The sequence below is a fragment of the Elephas maximus genome, chromosome 25 (genome assembly GCF_024166365.1).
Source record: "Elephas maximus indicus isolate mEleMax1 chromosome 25, mEleMax1 primary haplotype, whole genome shotgun sequence".
NCBI lineage: Eukaryota > Metazoa > Chordata > Mammalia > Proboscidea > Elephantidae > Elephas > Elephas maximus.
In genome coordinates, this window is record NC_064843.1 from 59,238,268 (window position 1) to 59,264,523 (window position 26,256).

The 26,256-nt window shown below is 38.9% G+C and overlaps 1 protein-coding gene across 3 annotated transcripts in view; it reads left to right on the plus strand.

Moving 5' to 3' along the window:
* SEC23B (SEC23 homolog B, COPII coat complex component) overlaps positions 1-15,315 on the plus strand; it is a 58,464-nt gene extending 43,149 nt beyond the window's left edge. For 2 of the 3 annotated variants that reach the window (XM_049869999.1, XM_049869998.1), the window contains exon 20: positions 406-15,314. In XM_049869999.1, coding sequence (XP_049725956.1) covers positions 406-495 — 90 coding nt within the window. In that variant the 3' untranslated portion in view covers positions 496-15,314. Of the gene's footprint in view, positions 1-405 lie in introns of all 3 variants that reach the window. The other variant, XM_049870000.1, reaches the window with a different exon arrangement.
* The last annotated feature ends 10,941 nt before the right edge of the window (positions 15,316-26,256 follow it).

A 26,256-nucleotide genomic window follows, 5' to 3' on the forward strand; every position in this document is an offset into this window, starting at 1 on the left:
AGCGTTCTTGTCCCCTTCTGCCTTTTGGTTCTTGCCCCTGGGCTGGTGTGCCCCTTTAGTCTTGTTTTGTTTTATGGGCCTGTCTAATCTTTGGCTGAAGGGTGATCGTCAGGAGTGACTTCATTACTGAGCTACAATGGTGTCTGGGGACCATACTCGGAGTTTCTCCACTCTTTGTCATACCAGTAAGTCTGGTCTTTTTTCGTGAGTTAGAATTTTGTTCTGCATTTTTCTCCAGCTCTGTCCGGGACCCTCTATTGTGATCCCTGTCAGAGCAGTCTGTGGTGGTAGCCAAGCACCATCTAGTTGTGCTGGTCTCAGTCTGGTGTAGGCTGTGGTAGTTGTGGTCCATTAGACACCAGCTTTTAAGATACCTGTTAATGCACCTTTATCACTAAATTTCAGGAAACCGGAGCACCCATCCTAACTGACGATGTCAGCCTGCAGGTGTTCATGGACCACTTGAAGAAGCTGGCTGTCTCCAGTGCCTGTTAAGCTGAAGAGGTGGCCAGGAATTAGAGGCAGACAGCTTTAGATTGTGTCCACAGTTGTTTATAAAGGCTTCATAACATTCCTTTCACTTTTCTGGCAGATTTTAATAAATACTCAAAGGAAATTTTGTATGGAACTCTTTAGATTATAATTTATTTGTATTCCTGATCTGTGCCCCTTTGCTTGCACCATAAACGACAAGGTTATAAATGTTTTAGAACTTGTAGATGTTTATATGCTTTTTATATCCTAACTTTTTATATCCTAACTGTATAAAATCAGAAGTAATGTATTTTGTCAACTTGATTAGATGAAAATCATAATGATCATAAAGGAAATAAACTAGATGAGGAAAGCACTGGATAAAGTAATGCTAATAATACAAATTTCATTTCCTGAGTGCCTGTGCGAGTGTCTTTTTAAGTGACTCCTCCAAGAAGTACTTCCTGCATTTAATCCTCATCTTCTGTCTAAAATGTTGGCAGACCAAGGAAAAGTATGGCAAATAAGAAACTTTACTGAGGCAGAGTGGTCCTGACTCATGTGATACATTTCATGTTGGCAGATCAGCAGTTAAACACAGTGGTTGGCAGTCATGAGTGGCTTTAACAGAGTGACAACACATTATCTTTGTGCATCGAGTAAAGTCACTTGGATAGGTACTGTGCTTAATTAAACTAATATATGTACACGGCGAAAAATATTATCCTAAGGAGTGTATGACAACAGTTACTTCCCCTTCCTAAGCCTAGACCTACTCTTCAGAACTAACCACTTGTAACCTTTCCTTACAGTTTTTTTGTTGTTGTTGACACATCAATTTTAATCATTATCTCTCAATCCCCAGTTTAGTGGAATGAGGATATTAGTATCTTCCTATCCACCACCCAGGAAACCCTGGTGGCATAGTGGTTAAGAGCTATGGCTGCTAACCAAAAGGTCAGCAGTTCATATCCACCAGGTGCTCCTTGGAAATGCTGTGGGGCAGTTCTACTGTGTCCTATAGGGTCGCTATGAGTCAGAATCAACTCAGTAGCAACAGGTTATCCACCATCTGGTGTTGGTCAGCTATAACTTTATATTATCAAGATTAATAAAAATTTGCATTCTAGCCTATAACCATAGACCTTCGTCTCTGAGATGCTTTTGAAAGTTGAAAGCTAATTAAGAGGATTTACACAGGTGTGTTAATGTAAATACTGTTCATGGCACAGTCAGGTGGTATTTATTGTCTCCACACGTTCTAGTATCACAGTCCCTTTGCCACATGAGAGAAAACCTTCTAAATGACAAAATCAGAGTTACTTAACATTCTGTCATGCCACATGTTGGTTTCCTTCCTATTTGGATTATGACTTAATTATATTTGCTGCTGTTTTCCTAAAGTTTCTAATATTTCTTTGCTGCTCTGTGTGTGTGTGTGTGTCTGTACGTGTATATGAAAATGCACAGCAAAACCTGCTCTCATTCCAGTGTTTTTGACGTAATGATCAGTGACATTGGTTAAATTCTTTACGTTGTGTCAACATTCTCATTATTTCTCTTCTAGTTTCCCTTCCATTTAATCAACTTGCCCCCCAGTCTTTTTCTTTTTACTTCTCGTCTGTGCTTTAAGATAGCTGTTGAAGCAGTGTGGAGCTAACATAGTGCCCTAGGCAGACGCATCATGCCATCCCTCTGCAGCAAAGACCTGAAAAACTAAATAAAATAGATACGAACATCAATCCTGGAATCCTAAGCATCAAATGAAAAGATAAAGAACTAGATCGAACACCAAATGGAAGAAGAAACTGAAGGAAAACAGAATGAGGAGAGATATGGAGTACAGGTCCCATGTCAACTAACACAGCAAAACATTACCATCTTGGAGCACAACCCCCAATGCCCCCAGACAGGGAATACAGGAAGGCAACATCACAGAGCTCCCAAAAGGAGACAGAGTACCGGGTAACCAGAGAGATATGCCTTCCTTCCCCTCACCCCTCTAACCTGTACACCTGCACCACCCTTCCCGACGGGCCACATAAAGCCACCTTGCCCACAGAGCTACCAGCTGACTGCCAACCTGGGTCAGCCCTGCCCCCACCTGCTGGCTCCTGTACCATACCTGCTTTTCCTGCCGGCCCTCATTGGGCTACAGTGGCTAGAGGACTGCCGCCCCACCGGGCCCGCAGTGCCCCGCTCTGGACACTCAATCAGCTGCTGATCAGAGGGAGGATAGCCCATACCACTCCCGGTCCAGCAGATCCACCTATCTGGCAAGGGGCTGGAATGTTCCCACACCACTGGACCAACATCAGGAGGCAGATAGCACCTGCCCAGTCTACCCTCAGCCTTGCCAAACCAGTGTATAGCAAAACAGGCTCACCCTGCCTGCTACTGCCCTGCCTACCCAGACAAGATGGTGAGAGTTATCATGCCCACAGATGAGGAAGCAACAGAGCACACTTGGCCTCCTCGCCCAGACATCAAAACAAAACAAAACCAGGATGAAACAAAGGAACATGCAGCCAATAAATAAATAAAATAATACCATAATGTCTTGGAGACAGCAGACAATATCAAAACATAAAAAAGCAGGACAAGATGGCTCCAGCAAGGGACCAAAACAAAGAATCAGAAGATATGATGGTAGAACAGGCAGTAGAACTACCTGATATGCAAATCAAAAAACTAATATTTAGGATTCTGCAAGAGATTGGGGAAGAGATCTAGGCAAACAGAAAAAACTAAGGAAAAATGGACAAAATAATGGGAAACAGACAAAACCAACAAAAACATGGCTAAAATCAAGGAAAACAGCAAAATTCAGGAAAATAATACAACAACAAAACATCAAAATAAGCAATTAGAAATCATACAAAAGCAACTAAAAACCCAAAATATAAAATTTCAGAAATGAGCAACTCAACTGAATGTTTTAGGAACAAATTTGAAACAACAGAAGACAGAATCAGTGAGGTTGAAGACATCCACGGATGCCACCTTGAGGAAAAATCAGAGAAAAGAATAAAGAAAACCTAAGAATTATGTGGGACAGAATCAAGAGCAAAAATTGGGGTGTGATCAGAGTTCCAGAATGGTGAGAAAATAGAAAACACAGAGAAGATTGTTTCAGAATTGTTGGTAGAAAACATCCCAAATTTCATGAAAGACGAAAAGCTGACCAAGATACTCAACAAAAACCCATATAGGATAGACCCCAAAAGAAAGTCACCAAGGCATATCATAATTACACTTGCCAAAACAAAGGACAAAGAATCCTGACAACAGCTCAAAAGGATGAAAACTCACAAAGAGGAAACAATAACACTAAGCTCTGTCTGATTACTTGGCAGAAACTATGCAGGCAAGAAGGCAATAGGATGACATACATAAAACCTTGAAAGGAAAAAATCTGCCAACTGAGAATAATATATCCTGCAAAACTCTCTCTGAAATTAAATGGTGACAGACTGAGCCAAGATGCCGGAGTAGTCAGATATTTCCAGTAGTCCCTCTTAAAACAAAGACCTGAAAGAACAAGTGAATCAATTATATACATGGCAAGCTATGAAACCTGAGCATCAAAGGCAAAGTTAAGAAATCGGACTGAGTGACGGGGGAGGGAGAGATGGTGCAGAAGCAGCGAGGAGTTGCCAAGTTGGCGGCAGCACCTCAGTCTCTATTCCCCTACGGCAGGGCTGGTGGTAGTGTTCTGGGACATGGCCGTGTCAGCAAAAGAAGGCAAATGAAGTGGCACCCTGAACCCCTGGTGTGACTGCGGCGGGGCTAGGGGTGGTGTTTAGGACGCAGATGCTTCACTGAAAGAAGGCAAGCGAGGTGCCGCAGCCCCACCCCCTGGTACTGCCACGGAGCCAGTGCACACAATCTACACATGCCTCCAGAATCTGAGATAAAACAGCACTTGGCACAAGATGAGTGGTTTTGTCTAATTTACTGCACGGATCTAATATCTCCTCCCTCCGAAAGAACTCCTATCTATCTGACCCCTCCTCCTTCCCCAGCTGGCTTCAGTAATAATTGATTTCCCTGGGCTTGAGATAAGTCCTGCTGCACTTCCTGAGCCATTCCCCTGGTCTTGGAGAAGGAACAAATCAACAAACAGGAAAAATAGTCTGCCGACTCCCCTCATCTGGAAACTCAGAGCAGAAACAGCTCCAGTCCAGGCACAAGCAGTCCACAGACTTTGTCTTCACTCCCGCATAGATCCTGGTAGCCCCATTACAGCAGATAGGATCTGGCTGTTATATTACAAGGGCGAATCTGTTTGAGGTCTGACTGTAACTGTTTCAGCTGTGCAATGGAGAGACAGGTTTTTGATATTTGCTACCACTCTGCCTATTAAACAGGGCCCTCACCTACCCACGGTAGGGCCCTGAGGACTGGAGGCTCCACCCATGCCACCTAGCCACCTGCAACAGGGCTCCAAAGATAAGTGGTGCCTACCAGTCCTTACACTTAAAAGCATTTGACGTCTATAGTATGGCTGCAAGGCCCACCAACGAGAGCACTCTAGAAAACAGGGACATGACTTCCTAAAAGACATTCAGGGAAAGGTTCTTAGCTGCCTGCCTTTCTCACAGTGTGACCCCTTGCTGCTACCAGAAACCTGTGCATACACCAATTACCACTGCTCCTCTAGGATCATAGGTGAGAGCCTGCACCACACACTATGTGACCGACTACCAGGACACCTGAGCTGAATCTATACAAGAATATTAAATGGACTCCTAGACTCATATACCTGGTAACATCTCTAGCCATCTGGTAAGAGGACATTAGTGCTTCAAAGGCTCCAGTAATCAAGTTAGCTCACCCTTGGAGTCTATTTGGATATATCAAAACAAAACAAAGCGAGAAGCTAGGACATAGTGAGCAAACATAAAATAAATACAATAACATAGATGGCTCGGAGAAAACAGATGATACCAAATCACATAAAGAAGCAGACCATGATTGTTTCAACAAACTCCCAAAACAGAATCAAGGACTCTCCTGGATGAAGATGTATCCTGGAATTACCAGATGTAGAATACAAAAGATTAATATACAGAACTCTTCAAGACATCAGGAAGGAGATCAGGCAAAACACAGAAAAACCCAAGAAGGACCCAGATAAAGCAGTCGAGGAAATTAAGAAGATTATTCAAGAACATAATGAAAAATTTAATATGCTGCAAAAATCCATAGACAGCAATCAGAAATTCAGAAGATTAACAATAAAATTTCAGAATTAGACAAATCAGTAAAAAGTCAGTGGAACAGAATTGAGGATGTAGAAGCCAGAATTAGTGAGATTGAAGATAAAACACGTGGCAACAATATATTCAAAGAAAAATCAGATAAAAGAATTTTAAAAAATGAAGAAACCCTAAGAATCACGCAAGACTCTCTAGAAAAATAACCTATGAGTGATTGGAGTACCAGAACAGGGAGGGATAACGGAAAATACTAATTGTTGAAGATTTGTTGGCAGAAAACTTCTTTGACGTAATTAAAGATGAAAGGATATCTATCCAAGATGCTCGTCGAACCCCATACCAGGTAGATCCCAAAAGAAAGTTGCCAAGACACAATCAAACTTGCCAAAACCAAAGATAACAAAAGAGAAAATTTTAAGAGCGGCCAAAGATAAGCAAAAAGTTACCTACAAAGTAGAATCAATAAAAATAAGCCTGGACTACTCAGCAGAAACCATGCAGGCAAGAAGGCATTGGGATGACATATATGAAGCATTGAAGGAAAAAATTACCAGCCAAGAATCATATATCCAGCAAAACTGTCTCTCAAATATGAAAGCAAAATTAGGACATTTCCAGATAAACAGAAGCTTAGGGAAAATATGAAAGCAAAATTAGGACATTTCCAGATAAACAGAAGCTTAGGAAATACAAGAAATACTAAAGGGAATTCTCTGGTTAGAAAATGAATAATATCAGATATCAACCCAACACTAGAACTCAGGACAGAGCAACCAGATATCAACCCAGATAGGGAAATGACAAAAATAAATCAAGATAGAAAAAACGGAATCAGCGATGTCATTATGTAAAAGATGACAACATTAAATAAAAAAAGAGGGACTAAATAGTCATAGATCGCCCATATGGGGAGGAAATCAAGGCGACATAGGGAGATACAAGTTAGGTTTAAACTTAGAGATTATAGGGGTTAATATTAAGGTAACCACAAAGAAGACTAACAATCCTACACATCAAAATAAAATAGAAGAACAACACAAAGACTCAGCAAAAACAAAATCAACAACAATAAAAAAGGGGAGCACACAATTTAAAAAGAAAAACTACTCAGCACAAAAAAAAGTGGAAAAATGAAACTGTCAACAAAACACAAAAAAAGACATTAAAATGACAGCACTAAACTCATGCCTATCTATAATCACACTGAGTATAAATGGACTAAATGGACCAATAAAGAGAGAGTTGCAGAATGAATTAAAAAACCACGATCCATCTATATGCTGCCTATAAGAGACACACCTTAGACTTAAAGACACAAACAAGCTAAAACTCCAAGGATGGAAAAAAATATATCAAGCAAACAACAATCAAAAAAGAGCAGGAGTGGCTTTACTAATTTCTGACAAAAAACTTCAAACTTAAATCTACCACAAAGGATAAGGACACTATATAATGATTAAAGGGACAATATACCAGGAGGATATTACCATATTAAATATTTATGCACCCAATGACAGGGCTTCAAGATACATAAAACAAACTTTAACAGCATTGAAAAGTGGGATAGACAGCTCCACAGTAATAGTAGGAGACTTCAACACAACACTTTCAGTGAAGGACAGAACATCCATAAAGAAGCTCAATAAAGACATGGAAGAGCTAAATGCCACAATCAACCAACTCGACCTCATAGACATATACAGAACATTCCACCCAACAGCATCCACGTATACTTTCTTTTCCAACACACATGGAACATTCTCTAAAATAGAGCACATATTAGTCCATGAAGCAAGCCTTAACAGAATCCAAAACATTGAAATATTACAAAGCATTTTCTCTGACCATAAAGCCATAAAACTAGAAGTCAATAGCAGAAAAAATAGGGAAAAGAAATCAAACACATGGAAACTGAAAAACACTTTGCTCAAAAACGACTGGATTATAGAACAAATTAAGGATGGAATAACGAAATTCATTGAATCCCATGAGAATGAAAACAATTCCTATCAGACCCTTTGGGCAGAGCTAAAGCAGTGCTCAGAGGTCAACTTATATCAATAAATGCATACATGCAAAAAAAAGAAAGGGCCCAAATCAAAGAATTACCACTACAACTTGAACAAACAGAAGGAGAGCAACAAAGAAACACCCAGGCACCATAAGAAAGCAAATAATAAAAATTAGAGCAGAATTAAATGAAACAGAAAAACAATTGAAAGAGTTAACAAGACCAAAAGCTGGTTCTTTGAAAAGATTAACAAAATTGATAAACCACTGGCCAGACTGACAAAAACAGGTGACGAAGCAAATAACCTGAACAAGAAATGAGATGGGCGATATCACAACAGACCCAACTAACTGAAATTAAAAGAATCATAACAGAATACTATGAAAAATTGTACTGTAACAAATTTGAAAACCTAGAGGAAATATGCAAATTTCTAAAAACATATTACCTACCTAAACTAACACAAACAGAGACAGAACAGCTAAATAAACCCATATCAAAAGAAGAGATAAAAGAAGTAATTTAAAAACTCCCAACAAAGAAAAGCCCAGACCCTTATGGCTTCACTGGAGAATTCTACCAAACTTTCAAAGAAGAGTTAACGCCACTACTACTAAAGATATTTCTGAGCATAGAAAATGATAGAATACTCCCAAACTCATTCTATGAAGCCTGCATAACCCTGATACCAAAACCAGGCAAAGACACCACACAAAAAAGAAAATTACAGACTAATACCCCTCATGAACTTAGACGCAAGAATCCTCAACAAAATTCTAGCCAGTAGAATTCAACAACATATCAAAAAAAAATACTTCACCATAACCAAGTGGAATTCATGCCAGGTATGCAAGGATGTTTCAACATTAGAAAAATAATCAATGTAGTCCATCACATAAATAAAAGACAAGAACCACATGATCTTTTCAATTGATGAAGAAAAGGCATTTGTCAAAGTCCAACACCCCATTCATGATAAAAACTCAGCAAAATAGGAATAGAAGGAAAATTCCTCAACATTATAAAGGCCATTTATACAAAGCCAACAGCCAACATCATGCTAAACAGAGAGAGACTGAAAACATTCCCCTTGAGAACAGGAACTAGGCAAGGATGCCCTTTATCACCACTCTTATACAACTTTGTGCTGGAGGTCCTAACCAGAGCAATTAGGCTAGAAAAAGGAATAAAGGGCATCCAAATTGGCAAAGAAAAAGTAAAGGTATCTCTGTTTGCAGATGACATGATCTTATACACAGAAAAACCAAAAGAATCCTCAAGAAAACTACTAAAAGTAATAGAATAGTTTTGCAGAGTATCAGGATACAAGATAAACATACATAAATCATTTGGTTTCTTCCATATCAACAAAGAGAATGTTGAAGAGGAAATCACCAAATCAATACCAACAGACCATTAAGACCAGGCTTAATGGTCTGACTGAGATTGGAGGACCCTGACAGTCATGGACCCCAGACCCTCTGATAGCCCAAGATTGGAACCATTCCCGAAACCAACTCTACAGACAGGGATTGGCCTGGATTATAAGACAGATAATGATGCTGGTGAGGAATGAACTTCGTGGCTCAAGTAAACACCTGAGACTATGCGGGTGACTGCTGTCTGGTGGTAAGATGAGAAGGAAGAGGGGGACAGGAGCTGGTTGAATGGACACGGGGAATACAGGGTGAAAGAAGCAATGTGCTGTCTCATTAAGGGGAGAGCAGCAGGGATTGCACAGCAGGGTATGTATGGCTTTTTGTATGAAAGACTGACTTGATTTGTAAACTTGTACCTAAAGTGCAATAAGTAAATTAAAAAAAAAATACAATGGTGAAATTAGGGCATTTCCAAATAAACAGAAATTACGGGAATTTGTAAAAATTAAACCAAGCTTACAAGAAATATTACAGGGAGTCCTTTGTGTACAGAACCAACGACACTACACAACAACTGGCCTCTAGGACACAGGAAAGCCATCAGCCAGTTACCAACCTAGGTGAAGAACTCTAATAAAATAGCTAAAAGACTTAAGACAGGGAAACATGTCAATCTGTAAATGTGACAACATTAAAACAATAAAAGGGCAAATAAACTATATGTACAGAACTTTCAAATGGAAAGGAAGTCAAGGGATAAAAGACATGTTAGAACTTAGGAAGATAAGGATAAATTTCAAGGTAACCAGAAAGAAAGTTAACAAACCTGGTAATCAAAATAAAAAAGGAAAACATCAAGTCTCAGTTAACATAAAATCTATAAGAACAAAAGAAAAAATCCACCAACAAAAGGAACTCAGACCAGGAAGGACAGTGAGAGGTACAAAGAAAATGTCCATGCTACAACCAAAGCACAAGTGTGGCAGAGCGACCATGATGCTACAGACATAATCACCACACTGTCCCTCTACAGCAAAGACTAAAAAACTAAGTAAAACAGACAGACGTCACTCTTGGAACCCTAAGCATTAAATGAAGAGATAAAGAACTCAGCCAAGCACCAAATGGATAAGAAACTTACAGAGAACAGAGAGCGAGGAGAGATATGTGCGGAGGTCCCCTATCAGTTAATGCAGCACGGATTTGCCATCTTGAATTTCTGTTGGATATCGGCGGACAGGGAATGCGGGGAAGCAGCTTCACGGAGCTCCCAGCAGGAGACGAGAGCACCAGCTAACCAGCAATATATGCTTTCCCAACCCCATCCTTCTCTCCCCTGCTTGTTTGACCTCCATTGCTTCCTAGCGGGCTTCAGTTGCTCGGCCGGCCATGAAGAGCAGGGTCATGCCATTTGGATTCTCTTTGCCCACACTGGAGATCTTTGGACAGGGAATACAGGAAAGCAGTTTCATGGATCTCCCAGCAGAAGACTGAACACCTGGTAACCAGGGATATATGCTTTCCCACCCCCTACCCTTCTTACCCCTCTCTGGGCCTCTGCCACAATCTGCCAACTGCAGTCTCTTGGCTGGGAGGCACCAGCTCTGATGCCATGCTGCTTGGATTTGCCCTGCCTATACTGGCCAGCTCCTTCAGTGCTATTTGGTGCTAGTGGTGTTTTTTTGTTTCTTTGTTTCGTTTGATTTCCTCACTGCTTCTCATCACCTCCCTCTCCTTTCTCTGCAACAGCTAGCTCCGTGTGCTTTGCTTTTTCTTGAAAGGCTGTGAAGTAACACTCAGCTAGGGAACTGCTTCCCTGGTCTGTGCTGCCACTTTGGTGAGATTCCCAGGGACTTTTTGTTTTGTTTTGTTTACTTTTTCTTTTCAAGGCTTGGGAGCCCCTTATAGCCAGGCTGTACTGCACATCCTGGGAGCCACTTTCCTGGTCTTTGCAGCTGTACCAATGGGATTCCTGGGGGCTAATTTTTATTATTTTTTCTTTTTTCCTTTTTGTTTTTCTCCATTTCTTGGTTTCTCATCTCTGCACTCCAGTGGGAACTGCTATTAGCACTCCTTTATTTCCTTGTTTGTTTTTGGCTCCTGTTTCTCCTCTCTCTCTTCTTTCCCATAACCATCTTAGCTCCACACATCACAACCTCCCCTGCCTTCCTGCCTACCTGCATCGTGCACTGAACATCACACCCCTGAGCAGCACAGGCATGGCTACCTGAACCTGCCTGGCACTGATTTCTGGCCTGCCCTGTCAGCCCTAGTATGTCCCACAAAAAACCTACCCCAGCCCCTCCCCTTCACCTGGACTTGCCCTGCTATACCATAGCTGAGTGACTGGCCCTGCCCATTGGACAAGGAGGTGAAAAGTATTGTCCCCACAGATAAGCAAACAACAAAGAATGCACATCCCACCGACTCAGACATAACCAGATAAAAAGCAGAATAAAACAAACAAACCTACAATCAGTAAGTGAAGAAAATAACTACTGAATGTCCTGAAAACAGCAGGAAATATCAAAATATTAAAAAAAAAAAAAAAGAACAGGATGGTCACAATAGGCCTCCAAAACAAAACACCAGATGACTGCGCAGTAGAAGAAAAGGCTCCAGGAAGTACCTCATAGAGAATTCAGATCTCTAATATTCAGAGCTATCCAAGGGTTGAAGCAAAAAGCAGATGAAAATGGAAAAAATATATAAACTCATAGAAAAGGCAGACAAATTCATGGAAAATACAAAAAAAAAGGAAGAATTCAGGAAAATACAGGAACTAAAGGCCAAATAAATTCACAACTAGAAATCATACAAAAACAATTAGAAATCCAAAAGACAAACAATAATCATAATTTCAGAAATGGACGGTGTCATAGAAGAGCTGAGGAGCAGGTTTGAAACAATGGAAGACAGAATCAGCGAAACTGAAGACTAACACTTGGATACGGCTTTGAGGAAAAATCAGAAAAAAAAAAAAACAAAAAAAAAAATGGAGAAACCCAGAGAATTATGTGGGATACAATCAAAAGCAAAAATTTGCGAGTGATTGGAGTTCCAGAACAGGGGGAGAAAAAAGGAAACACAGAGGATTATTGAAGAATTGCTGACAGAAAACTTCCCCAATATGAAGGATGAAAAGGTGGCCGCCCAAGAAGCTCAAGGAACCCCATATAGGATAGACCCCAAAAGAAAATCACCAAGACATATCAAAATCACACTCACTAAAACCAAAATCAAAGAAAGAATCCTGAGAGCAGCTTGAGAAAAACGAAAAGTCACATACAAAGGGGAAACAATAAGACTAAGCTGTGATTATCTGACAGAAACTATGCAGACAAGAAGGCAATGGGATGACATATATAAAACCTTGAAAGAAAAAAACTGCAAACCAAGAATAATATGTCCTGTAAAATCTTGTTTAAATATGATGGTGAAATTAGGACATTTCCAGATAAACAGAAATTAAGGAGATGTGTAAAAACCAAACCAAATTTAGAAGAATTATTAAAGGGAGTCCTGTGGTTTAAGAACAAACAACATCAGATGACAGCCTGAATCTAGGGTGCAAGATCATACCAGCCAGATACCAACCTAGGAAATGAATTCTCAAGGACTATCCAAAACCAAAAAATTACAACAGGGAACCAGAGAGGTTAATCTGTAAATGAAAACAACATCAGAACAATAAAAAAGGGAATAAATGGTGTAGGTATAGAATTTTCTAATCGACAGGAAGGCAAGGTGATACTAAGTAATAATAATAATAAAAAATAATAGACTGGTTCAAACCTAGGAACATAAGGGTAAATTTCAAGGTAACCACAGAGAAAGTTAACAAACCTACTCATCAAAATAAAGAAGAGAAACATAAAGTCACAGTAAAAACAAATTCTACAAAAACAAAAGAGGTGAAAAAAAATCCACAAACAAAAGGAATTCAGCACAGGAAAGTAAGAGGAACAAAGAAAACATCAGCACCAAAAAAAAAAAAAAAAAGCACTACAAAGTGACAACAGTAAATTCACACCTATCAATAATTACATTGAATGCAAACGGTTTAAATGCACCCATAAAGAGACAGAGAGTGACAGAATTGATAAAAATAAAGGATCCATCGATATGCTGTTTACAAGAGACACACATTAGAAACTAAGACATAAACATATTAATAATCAAAAGATGGAAAAAAATAAGCAAACAGCTACCAAAAAAGAGGAGTGGCAATACTAATCTCAGATAAAATAGACTTTAAAACAAAATTCACCATAAAAGACAAAGAACGACACTATATAATGATTAAAGGGAGAATCCATCATGAAGACATAACCATAATAAACATCTACACATCCAATGACAGGGCTCCAAAATACATAAACTCTGACAGCACTGAAAAGAAACTGACAGTCCCACAATAATAGTAGGAGACTTCAACACACCACTCTCAGTAATGGACAGAATATCTAGAAAGAAACTCAACAAAGATACAGAAAAGCTAAAGGGCACAATCAGCCAACTTGACCTCATAGACATATATAGAATACCCCACCCAACAGCTGCAAAGTACAGATTCTTTTGCAACACGAATGGAACATTCTCCAGAATAGACCACATCTTAGGCCACAGAGCAACCCTCAACAAAATACAAAACATTGAGATAATACAAAGTATCTTCTGTGACCACAGTGCCATCAAGGTAGAAATTAACAACAGGAAGAGCAAGGAAAAAAAATCAATTACATGGAAACTGAGTAACACCCTGCTTAAAAACAACGGGGTAATAGAAGTCAGAGAGTGAATCAGAAAATTCCTAGAATCAAATGAGAATGAAAACATACACTAAAACCTTTGAGACACAGCAAAGGCAGTGCTCAGAGGTCAATTTATAGCAATAGATGCACATATCAAAAAAAGAAGGGACAAAATCAAAGCATTAGCTATATTATATAACTCAAACAGAGAAGAACAGCAGCAAAAAAAAAAAAAAAGCCCCCAGCCACCAGAAGAAAGAAAATAATGAAGATCAGAGCAGAAATAAATTAGAGAGTAGAAAAACAGTAGGAAGAATTTAAAAAAAAATTGTTCTTTGAAAGGATCAGCATAATTGACAAACCACTGAGCAAACTGCCAAAAAAAAGGTGAGGGAGGACACAAATGAGAAATGAAGTGGGGGACATTATAACCGACCCAACTGAAATAAAAAGAATCATAACGGAGTATTATGAAAAACTATACTCCAACACATTTGAAAACCTAGAGGAAATGGACAAATTTCTAGAAACACACTACCTACCCAAACTAACACAAAATGATGTTGAAAATCGGAAAAGACCCATAAAAAAAACTCCCAACAACAACAAAAATCCCTTGCCCAGATGGCTTCACTGGATAATTCTACCAAACATTCAGAGAACTTACACCAGTACTCCTCAAACTATTTCAGAACATAGAAAAGGAAGCAATACTTCTGAATTTATTTTATGAAGCCAGTATAACCCTGATACCAAAACCAGGAAAGACACCACATAAAAAAAAAAAAAAAATTACTGACCAATATCTCTCATGATTATTGATGCAAAAATTCTCAACAAAATTCTAGCCAATAAAACTCAGCATCATATCAAAAAAATACTACACCATGACCAAGTAGGATTCATAACAGGTATGCAAGGATGGTTCAACATTAGAAAATCAATCAATGTAATCCACCACATAAATAAAAGAATCACATGATCATCTCGATTGACCCAGAAAGGGCATTCAACAAAGTCTAACACCTATTCCTGATAAAATACTCTCAATAGAATAGGTATAGAAGGGAAATTTCTCAACATAATAAAAAGTATCTATGCAAAACCAACAAACAACATCATTCTTAATGGAGAGAGGCAGAAAATATTCCCCTTTAGAACAGGAACAAGACAAGGATTCCTTTTATCACCACTCCTATTTAACATTGTACTGAAAGTTCTAGCTAGAGCAATAAGGCAAGACAAAGAAATAAAGGGCATCCAAATTGGTAATGAAGAAGTTGAACTGTCCCTATTTGCAGATGATATGATATTATACACAGAAAACCCAAAAGATTCCACGAGAAAACTACTGGAACTAAAAGAAAGATTCAGCAGAGTGGTAGAATTTGAGATAAACATACAAAAATCAGTTGGATTCCTACACACATAAAGAGAACAATGAAAAGGAAATCATGAAAACAATACAATTGATAATATTCCCTAAAAAAAAAAAAAAAATACTTAGGAATAAATCTAACTAGGGATGTAGAAGTCCTATACAAAGAAAACTACAAAACACTATTGCAAGAAACGAAAAGACATCTACATAAATGGAAAAACATACCATGCTCACAGATAGGTAGACTCAACAAGGTGAAAATGACAATTCTACCCAAAGCAATTTACAAATACAACGCGATCCCGATCCACAACATTCTTTAAAGAGATGGAAAAATTAATCATTAACTTTATATGGAAAGGGAAGAGGCCCAGGATAAGTACAGCATTATTGAAGAAGAGTAAAGTAGGAAGACTTGCACTACCTGACCTCAGAACCTACTATACAGCTACTGTAGTGAAAACAGCCTGGTACTGGTACAACAACAAGATGCATTGACCAATGGAACGGAATTGAGAACCCAGATGTAAATCCATCCGCCTACAGTTGCCTGATCTTTGACAAGGGCCCAAAGTCCAACAAATGGGGAAAAGACGAAACTGGATGTCCATCTGCAAAAAATTAAACAGGACCCATACCTCATACCATACACAAAAATTAATTCAAAATGGATCAAAGACCTAAATGTAAAGCCAAAAACTATAAAATTCATAGAAGAAAAAATAAGATCAACGCTAGAGGCCCTAATACATGGCATTAACAGGATACAAACCATAACCAACAACACACAAACTCCAGAAGGTAAGATTGATAACTGGTAGCACCTAAAAATTAAACATTTAACGATCATGAAAAGACTTCACCAAAACAGTAAAAGGAGAACCTATAGACTGGGGAAAAATTTTTTTTGGCTATGTCATACCTGACAAGAGTCTAATCTCTAAATTCTATAGAATATCTCAACACCTCCACAACAAAAAGAAAAATAACCCAATTAAAAAATGTGCAAAGGCTATGAACAGACACTTCACCAAAGAAGACATTCAGGCGGCTAACAGACACATGAGGAAATGTTCACAGTCATTAGCCGTTAACCCAAACCAAACTAAACCAAACCCAGTGCCGTTGAGTTGATTCTGACTCATAGCGACCCTATAGCCATTTAAACTACAATGAGATAACATCTCACTCCAGATGTGAAAGCTGAACAGTGAAAAAGGAAGACCAAAAAAAAAAAAAAAAAACCCAGAAAATAAATAACAAATGTTGGACAGGTTATGGGGAGGTTGAGCGTTTATTATTGAACAGTGCTGTACTAGGGACGAAGCCCTGGTGCCATAGTGGTTAAGAGCTTAGCTGCTAACCAAGAACCCAGCAGTTCGAATCCACCAGCCACTCCTTGGAAACCTTTGGGGCAGTTCTACTCTGTCCTATAGGGTTGCTATGAGTCAGATCAATTCGATGGCAACAGGCTTGTATTTTTTTGTTTGTTTTTGTTTTTACCAACAACACAGTTTGAATGCATCAATTCTTCCTTTTTCATTATCCAACTTTCCCATGCATATGAGATATTTGAAAAGACACAAGTTAGTCATCAAAGTGACATCTTTGCTTTTTAAAACTTAAAGAGGTCTTTTGCAGCAGATTTGCCCAATGTAATACATCATTTGATTTTTTTAAATTAACTTTTATTGAGCTTCAAGTGAACGTTTACAAATCAAGTCAGTCTGTCACATGTAAGTTAATATACATCTTACTCCTTACTTCCACTTGCTCTCCCCCTAATGAGTCAACCCTTCCAGTCTCTCCTTTCGTGAAAACTTTGGTAGCCTCCAACTCTCTCTATCCTCCCATCCCCGCTCCAGACAGGAGATGCCAACACAGTCTCACGTGTCCACCTGATATAATTAGCTCACTCTTCATCAACATCTCTCTCCCCCCCACTGTCCAGTCCCTTTCATGTCTGATGAATTGTCTTCGGGGATCGTTCCCGTCCTGTGCCAATAGAAGGTTTGGGGACCATGACAGCCGGGATTCCTCTAGTCACATCCAGACCATTAAGTATGGTCTTTTTATGAGAATTTGGGGTCTGCATCCCACTTATCTCCTGCTCCCTCAGGGGTTCTCTATTGTGCTCCCTGTGAGGGCAGTCATCGATTGTGGCCGGGCACCAACTAGTTCTTCTGGTCTCAGGATAATGTAGGTCTCTGGTTCATGTGACCCTTTCTGTCTCTTGGGCTCTTAGTTGTCGTGTGACCTTGGTGTTCTTCATTCTCCTTTGCTCCAGGTGAGTTGAGACCAATTGATGCATCTTAGATGGCCGCTTGTTAGCTTTTAAGACCCCAGACGCCACATTTCAAAGTGGGATGCAGAATGTTTTCATAATAGAATTATTTTGCCAATTGACTTATAAGTCCCCTTAAACCATGGTTCCCAAACCCCCGCCCTTGCTCTGCTGACCTTTGAAGTATTCAGTTTATCCGGAAACTTCTTTGCTTTTGGTCCAGTCCAGTCCAGTTGAGCTGACCTTCCATGTATTGAGTGTTGTCCTTCCCTTCACCTAAAGCAGTTCTTTTCCGCTAATTAATCAGTAAAAAAACCCTCTCCCTCCCTCCCTCCCTCCCTCCCCCCCTCGTAACCACAAAAGTATGTGTTCTTCTCAGTTTATACTATTTCTCAAGATCTTATAATAGTGGTCTTATACAACATTTGTCCTTTTGCCTCTGACTGATTTCGCTCAGCATAATGCCTTCCAGGTTCTACCATGTTATGAAATGTTTGACAGATTCGTCACTATTCTTTATCGATGCATAGTATTCCATTGTGTGAATATACCACAATTTATTTACCCATTCATCCGTGGATGGACACCTTGGTTGCTTCCAGCTTTTTGCTATTGTAAACAGAGCTGCAATAAACATGGGTGTGCATATATCTGTTTGTGTGAAGGCTCTTGTTTCTCTAGGGTATATTCCGAGGAGTGGGATTTCTGGATTGTATGGTAGTTCTATTTCTAACTGTTTAAGATAATGCCAGATAGATTTCCAAAATGGTTGTACCATTTTACATTCCCACCAGCAGTGTATAAGAGTTCCAATTTCTCCGCAGCCTCTCCAACATTTATTATTTTGTGTTTTTTGGATTATTGCCAGCCTTGTTGGAGTGAGATGGAATCTCATGGTAGTTTTAATCTGCATTTCTCTAATGGCTAATGATCGAGAGCATTTTCTCATGTATCTGTTGGCTGCCTGAATATCTTCTTTAGTGAAGTGTGTGTTCATGTCCTTTGCCCACTTCTTGATTGGGTTGTTTGTCTTTTTGTGGTTGAGTTTTGACAGAATCATGTAGATTTTAGAGATCAGGCGCTGGTCGGAGATGTCATAGCTGAAAATTCTTTCCCAGTCTGTAGGTGGTCTTTTTACTATTTTGGTGAAGTCTTTAGATGAGCATAGGTGTTTGATTTTTAGGAGCTCCCACTTAATCTGGTTTCTCTTCGTCATTTTTGGTAATGTTTTATATTCTGTTTATGCCTTGCATTAGGGCTCCTAGGGTTGTCCCTATTTTTTCTTCCATGATCTTTATCGTTTTAGTCTTTATGTTTAGGTCTTTGATCCACTTGGAGTTAGTTTTTGTGCATGGTGTGAGGTATGGGTCCTGTTTCATTTTTTTGCAAATGGATATCCAGTTATGCCACCACCATTTGTTAAAAAGACTATCTTTTCCCCAATTAACTGACACTGGGCCTTTGTCAAATATCAGCTGCTCATACGTGGGTGGATTTATATCTGGGTTCTCAATTCTGTTCCATGGGTCTACGTGCCTGTTGCTGTACCAGTACCAGGCTGTTTTGACTACTGTGGCTGTATAATAGGTTCTGAAATCAGGTAGAGTGAGGCCTCCCACTTTCTTCTTCTTTTTCAGTAATGCTTTGTTTATCCGAGGCTTCTTTCCCTTCCATATGAAATTGGTGATTTGTTTCTCTATCACCTTAAAAAATGACATTGGAATTTGGATCGGAAGTGCATTGCATGTATAGATGGCTTTTGGTAGAATAGACATTTTTACTATGTTAAGTCTTCCTATCCATGAGCAAGGTATGTTTTTCCACTTAAGTATGTCCTTTTGAATTTCTTGCAGTAGAGCTTTGTAGTTTTCTTTGTATAGGTCTTTTACATCCTTGGTAAGATTTCTTCCTAAGTATTTTATCTTCTTGGGGGCTACTGTGAATGGTATTGATTTGGTTATTTCCTCTTTGATGTTCTTTTTGTTGATGTAGAGGAATCCAAGTGATTTTTGTATGTTTATTTTATAACCTGAGACTCTGCCAAACTCTTCTATTAGTTTCAGTAGTTTTCTGGAGGATTCCTCAGGTTTTTCTGTGTATAAGATCATGTCATCTGCAAATAGAGATAATTTTACTTCCTCCTTGCCAATCCGGATGCCTTTTATTTCTTTGTCTAGCCTAATTGCCCTGGCTAGGACTTCTAGCATGATGTTGAATAAGAGCAGTGATAAAGGGCATCCTTGTCTGGTTCCTGTTCTCAAGGGAAATGCTTTCAGGTTCTCTCCATTTAGAGTGATTTTGGCTGTTGGCTTTGCATAGATGCCCTTTATTATGTTGAGGAATTTTCCTTCAATTCCTATTTTGGTGAGAGTTTTTATCATAAATGGGTGTTGGACTTTGTCAAATGCCTTTTCTGCATCAATTGATAAGATCATGTGGTTTTTGTCTTTTGTTTTATTTATGTGGTGGATTACATTAATGGTTTTTCTGATATTAAACCAGCCTTGCATACCTGGTATAAATCCCACTTGATCGTGGTGAATTATTTTTTTTATATGTTGTTGAATCCTATTGGCTAGAATTTTGTTGAGGATTTTTGCATCTATGTTCATGAGGAATATAGGTCTGTAATTTTCTTTTTTTGTAATGTCTTTACCTGGTTTTGGTATCAGGGAGATGGTGGCTTCATAGAATGAGTTGGGTAGTATTCCGTCATTTTCTATGCTTTGAAATACCTTTAGTAGTAGTGGTGTTAACTCTTCTCTGAAAGTTTGGTAGAACTCTGCAGTGAAGCCCTCCGGGTCAGGGCTATTTTTTTGTTGGGAGTTTTTTGATTACCATTTCAATCTCTTTTTTTGTTATGGGTCTATTTAGTTGTTCTACTTCTGAATGTGTTAGTTTAGGTAGGTAGTGTTTTTCCAGAAATTCATCCATTTCTTCTAGGTTTGCAAATTTGTTAGAGTACAATTTTTCGTAATAATCTGATATTATTCTTTTAATTTCAGTTGGTTCTGTTGTGATGTGGTCCTTCTCGTTTCTTATTTGGGTTATTTGTTTCCTTTCCTGTATTTCTTTAGTTAGTCAGTCTAGCCAATGGTTTATCAATTTTGTTAATTTCTTCAAAGAGCCAGCTTTTGGCTTTGTTAATTCTTTCAATTGTTTTTCTGTTATGTAATTCATTTAGTTCAGCTCTAATTTTTATTATTTGTTTTCTTCTGGTGCCTGATGGATTCTTTTGTTGCTCACTTTCTATTTGTTCAAGTTGTAGGGACAGTTCTCTGATTTTGGCTCTTTGTTCTTTTTGTATGTGTGCATTTATCGATATAAATTGGCCTCTGAGCACTGCTTTTGCTGTGTCCCAGAGGTTTTGATAGGAAGTATTTTCATTCTCGTTGCATTCTATGAATTTCCTTATTCCCTCCTTGATGTCTTCTATAACCCAGTCTTTTTTCAGGAGGGTATTGTTCAGTTTCCAAATGTTTGATTTCTTTTCCCTAGTTTTCCTGTTATTGATTTCTAGTTTTATTGCCTTGTGGTCTGAGAAGATGCTTTGTAATATTTCGCTGTTTTGGATTCTGCAAAGGTTTGTTTTATGACCTAATGTGTTGTCTATTCTAGAGAATGTTCCATGTGTGCTAGAAAAAAAAAGTATACTTTGCAGCAGTTGGGTGGAGAGTTCTGTATAAGTCAATGAGGTCAAGTTGGATGATTGTTGTAATTAGGTCTTCCGTGTCTCTATTGAGCTTCTTACTGGATGTCCTGTCCTTCTCCGAAAGTGGTGTGTGGAAGTCTCCTACTATAATTGTGGAGGTGTCTATCTCACTTCTCAGTTCTGTTAAAATTTGATTTATGTATCTTGCAGCCCTGTCACTGGGTGCATAAATATTTAATATGGTTATGTTTTCCTGATCAATTGTCCCTTTTATCATTATGTAGTGTCCTTCTTTATCCTTTGTGGTGGATTTAAGTCTGAAGTCTATTTTGTCAGAAATTAATATTGCTACTCCTCTTCTTTTTTGCTTATTGTTTGCTTGATATATTTTTTTCCATCCTTTGAGTTTTAGTTTGTTTGTGTCTCTAAGTCTAAGGTGTGTCTCTTGTAGGCAGCATATAGACGGATCGTGTTTCTTTATCCAGTCCGAGACTCTCTCTTTATTGGTGCATTTAGTCCATTTACATTCAGTGTAATTATAGATAAATAAGTGTTTAGTGTTGTCATTTTGATGCCTTTTTATGTGTGTTGTTGACAGTTTCATTTTTCCACATATTGTTTTGTGCTGAGACGTTTTTCTTAGTAAATTGTGAGGTCCTCATTTTTATAGTGTTTGACTTTATGTTTGTTGAGTCGTTATGTTTTTCTTGGCTTTTATCTTGAGTTATGGAGTTGTTATACCTCTTTGTGGTTACCTTATTATTTACCCCTATTTTTCTAAGTAAAAACCTAACTTGTATTGTTCTATATCGCCTTGTATCACTCTCCATATGGCAGTTCTATGCCACCTGTATTTAGTCCCTCTTTTTGATTATTGTGATCTTTTACGTATTGACTTCAGTGATTCCCTGTTATGAGCATTTTTTTTTTAATTAATCTTAATTTGTTTTTGTGATTTCCCTATTTGAGTTGATATGAGGATGTTCTGTTTTGTGATCTTGTGTTGTGCTGGTATCTGATGTTATTGGTTTTCTGACCAAACAGTATCCTTTAGTATTTCTTGTAGCTTTGGTTTGGTTTTTGCAAATTCTCTAAGCTTGTGTTTATCTGTAAATATCTTAATTTCGCCTTCATATTTCAGAGAGAGTTTTGCTGGATATATGATCCTTGGCTGGCAGTTTTTCTCCTTCAGTGTTCTGTATATGTCGTCCCATTCCCTTCTTGCCTGCATGGTTTCTGCTGAGTAGTCTGAACTTATTGATTCTCCCTTGAAGGAAACCTTTCTTTTCTCCCTGGCTGCTTTTAAAATTTTCTCTTTATCTTTGGTTTTGGCGAGTTTGATGATAATATGTCTTTGTGTTTTTCTTTTTGGATCAGTCTTAAATGGGGTTCGATGAGCATCTTGGATAGATATCCTTTCGTCTTTCACGATGTCAGGGAAGTTTTCTGTCAGGAGATCTTCAACTATTTTCTCTGTGTTTTCCGACCTCCCTCCCTGTTCTGGGACTCCATTCACACGCAGGTTATCCTTCTTGATAGAGTCCCACATGATTCTTAGGGTTTCTTCAGTTTTTTTAATTCTTTTATCTGATTTTTTTTCAGCTATGTCGGTGTTAATTCCCTGGTCCTCCAGATGTCCCAGTCTGCATTCTAATTGCTCGAGTCTGCTCCTCTGACTTCCTATTGCGTTGTCTAATTCTGTAATTTTATTGTTAATCTTTTGGATTTCTACATGCTGTCTCTCTATGGATTCTTGCAACTTATTAATTTTTCCACTATGTTGTTGAATAATCTTTTTGAGTTCTTCAACTGTTTTATCAGTGTGTTCCTTGGCTTTTTCTGCAGTTTGCCTTATTTCGTTTCTGATGTCTTGAAGCATTCTGTAAATTAGTTTTTTATATTCTGTAACTGATAATTCCAGAATTGTATCTTCATTTGGGAAAGATTTTGATTCTTTTGTTTGGGAGGTTGTAGAAGCTGTCATGGTCTGCTTCTTTATGTGGTTTGATATGGACTGCTGTCTCCGAGCCATCACTGGGAAACTAGTTTTTCCAGAAAATCTGCTAAAAAAAAATGCAGTCAGATCCCTATCAGAACTGTGTTTGGATTATAACCGCCACCTTGTTCCCTGTAAGGGGGAAAGTCTGAGATTTGGATCATATATGCTTGGCTGTAGCTGGTTCTGTGTTTTTAGTCCAATTAGGGGTGGATTTTTTCATTTGATTTCTTGACTGCTACTTTCATGATCCGAGTAGAATGAAATCATTGACAACTTCAATTTCTTCTCCATTTATCATGATGTTGTTTATTGGTCCAGTTGTGAGGATTTTCTTTTTTTTAAGTTCAGGTCTAATCTGTACTGACGGGTGTAGTCTTTGACTTTCATCATTAAATGCTTGAAACTGTCTTCACTTCCGGCAAGCGAGGTTGTTTCATCTGCCTGTCATAGGTTGTTAACGAGTCTTTGTCCAATCCTAATGTTGGGTTCTTCCAGATATGGTCCAGTTTCTCACATTAATTGTTCAGTGTACACATTGAATGTTGTTGTTGTTAGATGCTGTCAAGTCACTTCCGACTCATAGAGACCTTATATACAACACAATGAAACACTGCCCAGTCCTGTGCCATCCTCACAGTTTTTGCTATATTTGAGCCCATTGTTGCAGCCATTGTGTCAATTCATCTCATTGAGGGTCTTCCTCTTTTTCACTGACCCTGTAGTTTATGAAGCATGATTTCCTTCTCCAGGGACTGGTCCCTCCTGAGAACATGTTCACCGTACACAGAGACACAGCCTCAGCATCCTCACTTCCGAGGAGCACTCTCGCTGTATTTCTTTCAAGACAGACTTGTTCGTCCTTCTGGCAGTCCATGGCATATTCAGTATTCTTTGCCAACACCATTAATTCAAAGACATCAATTCTTCTTTGGTCTTACTTATTCATTGTCCATATTTAGCATGCATATGAGGTGACTGAAAACATCAAGGCTTGGGTCAGGCGCACCTTAGTCCTTAAAGTCACATCTTTGCTTTTTTAACACTTTAAAGAGGTCTTTTGCAGCAGATTTGCCCAATGCAATAAGTCCTTTGATTACTTGACTGCTTCTTCTATGGGTGTTGATTATGGATCCAAGTAACACGAAATCCTTGACAACTTCAGTCTTTTCTGTTTATCATGATGTTGATTATTGGTTCAGATGTGATGATTTTTGTTTTCAAATTGACTACATCTGTGGAAGGAGATGATGAAGAACCTCAAGATCATCAGTCAAGACAAATCCAGGAGTTAAATGCAGGACATACAATAAATTGCTTATGTGCAAATTCCAGTTGAAGCTGAAGAAAATCAAAGCAACTCCATGAAGGCCAAAGTATAACCTTGAACACATCCCACCTGAATTTAGAGACGATCTCGAGAATAGATTTGACACACTGAACACTAATGACTGAAAATAAGAACTGTGGGAAGACATTAAAGACATCGTACATGAAGAAAGTAAAAGATCATTAAGACAGGAGAGAAGGAAAAGGCCAAAATGGGTGCCAGCAGAGACTCTGAAACTTCCTTTTAAGCACAGAGTAGCTAAACGGAACAGAAGAAATGATGAAGGAAAAGAGCTGAACAGATGTCAAAGGTTGACTCAAAAAGACAAGGTAAAGTACTATGAAGAAATGTGCCAAGACCTGGAGTTAAAAAACCAAAAGGGAAGAACACCGTTGGCATTCTACAAGCTGAAAGACCTGAAGAGAAAATTCAAGCCTTAAGTTGCAACAATGAAGGATTCTATGGGTAAAAAATGATGCGGGAAGCATCAAAAGAGCATGAGGAACACAGAGTCACTGTACCAAAAAGAATTGGTTGACATTCAACTATGCAGGGGGTAGCATATGAGATTAAAAACTGCTGATAAACTGAAGGAAAAAGTTCAAGATGCACTGAAGGCACTGGTGAAAAATAAGTCTCCAGACATTGACAGAATACCAGTTGAGATACTTCAACAATGTCTGTAACAGTGGAAGCACTTACTCATCTATGTCAAGAAATTTGGAAGAAAGCTACCTGGCCAACTGACTAACAAAGCTACCAAAGGCTAAAGCTACCATATGCATGCTCATTCCAAAGAATGATGATCAACAAAAGGACAAATACTGTATGAGAGTACTACTACAAACTCATGAAAAGGTTTGCACACAAAAATAAACAATCTTTGACAGTTACGAGGGCGGCAAGGGGTGGAGATGGAAAAATACTAAATAGATAATAGATAAGTGGTAACTCTGGTGAAGGGTAAGACAGTACACAATACTGGGGAAGCCAGCACAGCTTGTACAAGGCAAGGTCATGGAAGTTCCATAGACATCCAAACTCCCTGGGGGACTGAATTACTGGGCTTAGGGGCTGTGGGGACCATGGTCTTGGGGATCATCTAGCTCAACTGGCATAATACAGTTTATAAAGAAAACGTTCTACATTCTACTTCGGTGAGTAGCCTCTGGGCTCTTAAATGCTTGTGAGTGGCCATCTAAGAGGTTCCAATGGTCTCACCACATTGGGAGCAAGGGAGAATGAAGAAAACCAAAGACAAAAGGGAAAGATTAGTTCAAAGGACTAATGGACCACAACTACCACACCCTCCCTCAGACTGAGACCAGCACAAGTAGATGGTGCCCGGCTATCACCACTGACTGCTCTGATAGGGATCACAATAGAGGGTTCCGGACAGAGCTGGAGAAAAATGCAGAACAAAATTCTAACTCACAAAAAAGACCACACTTACTAGTATGACAGGAATTGGAGAAACCACGAGAGTATGGCCCCCAGACACCCTTGTAGCTCAGTAATGAAATCACTCCTGTGGTTCATCCTTCAGTCAAAGATTAGACAGGCCCATAAAACAAAACCAGGCTAAAGTGGCACATGAGCCCAGGGGCAAGGACTAAAAGGCAGGAGGGGACAGGAAAGTTGGTGATTGGAAGCCCCAGGTAGAGAAGAGAGTGTTGACACATTATGGAGTTGGTAACCAGTTCGCAAAACAATGTGTACTAATTGCTTAATGAGAAGCTAGTTTGTTCTATAAACCTTCACCTAAAGTACAAT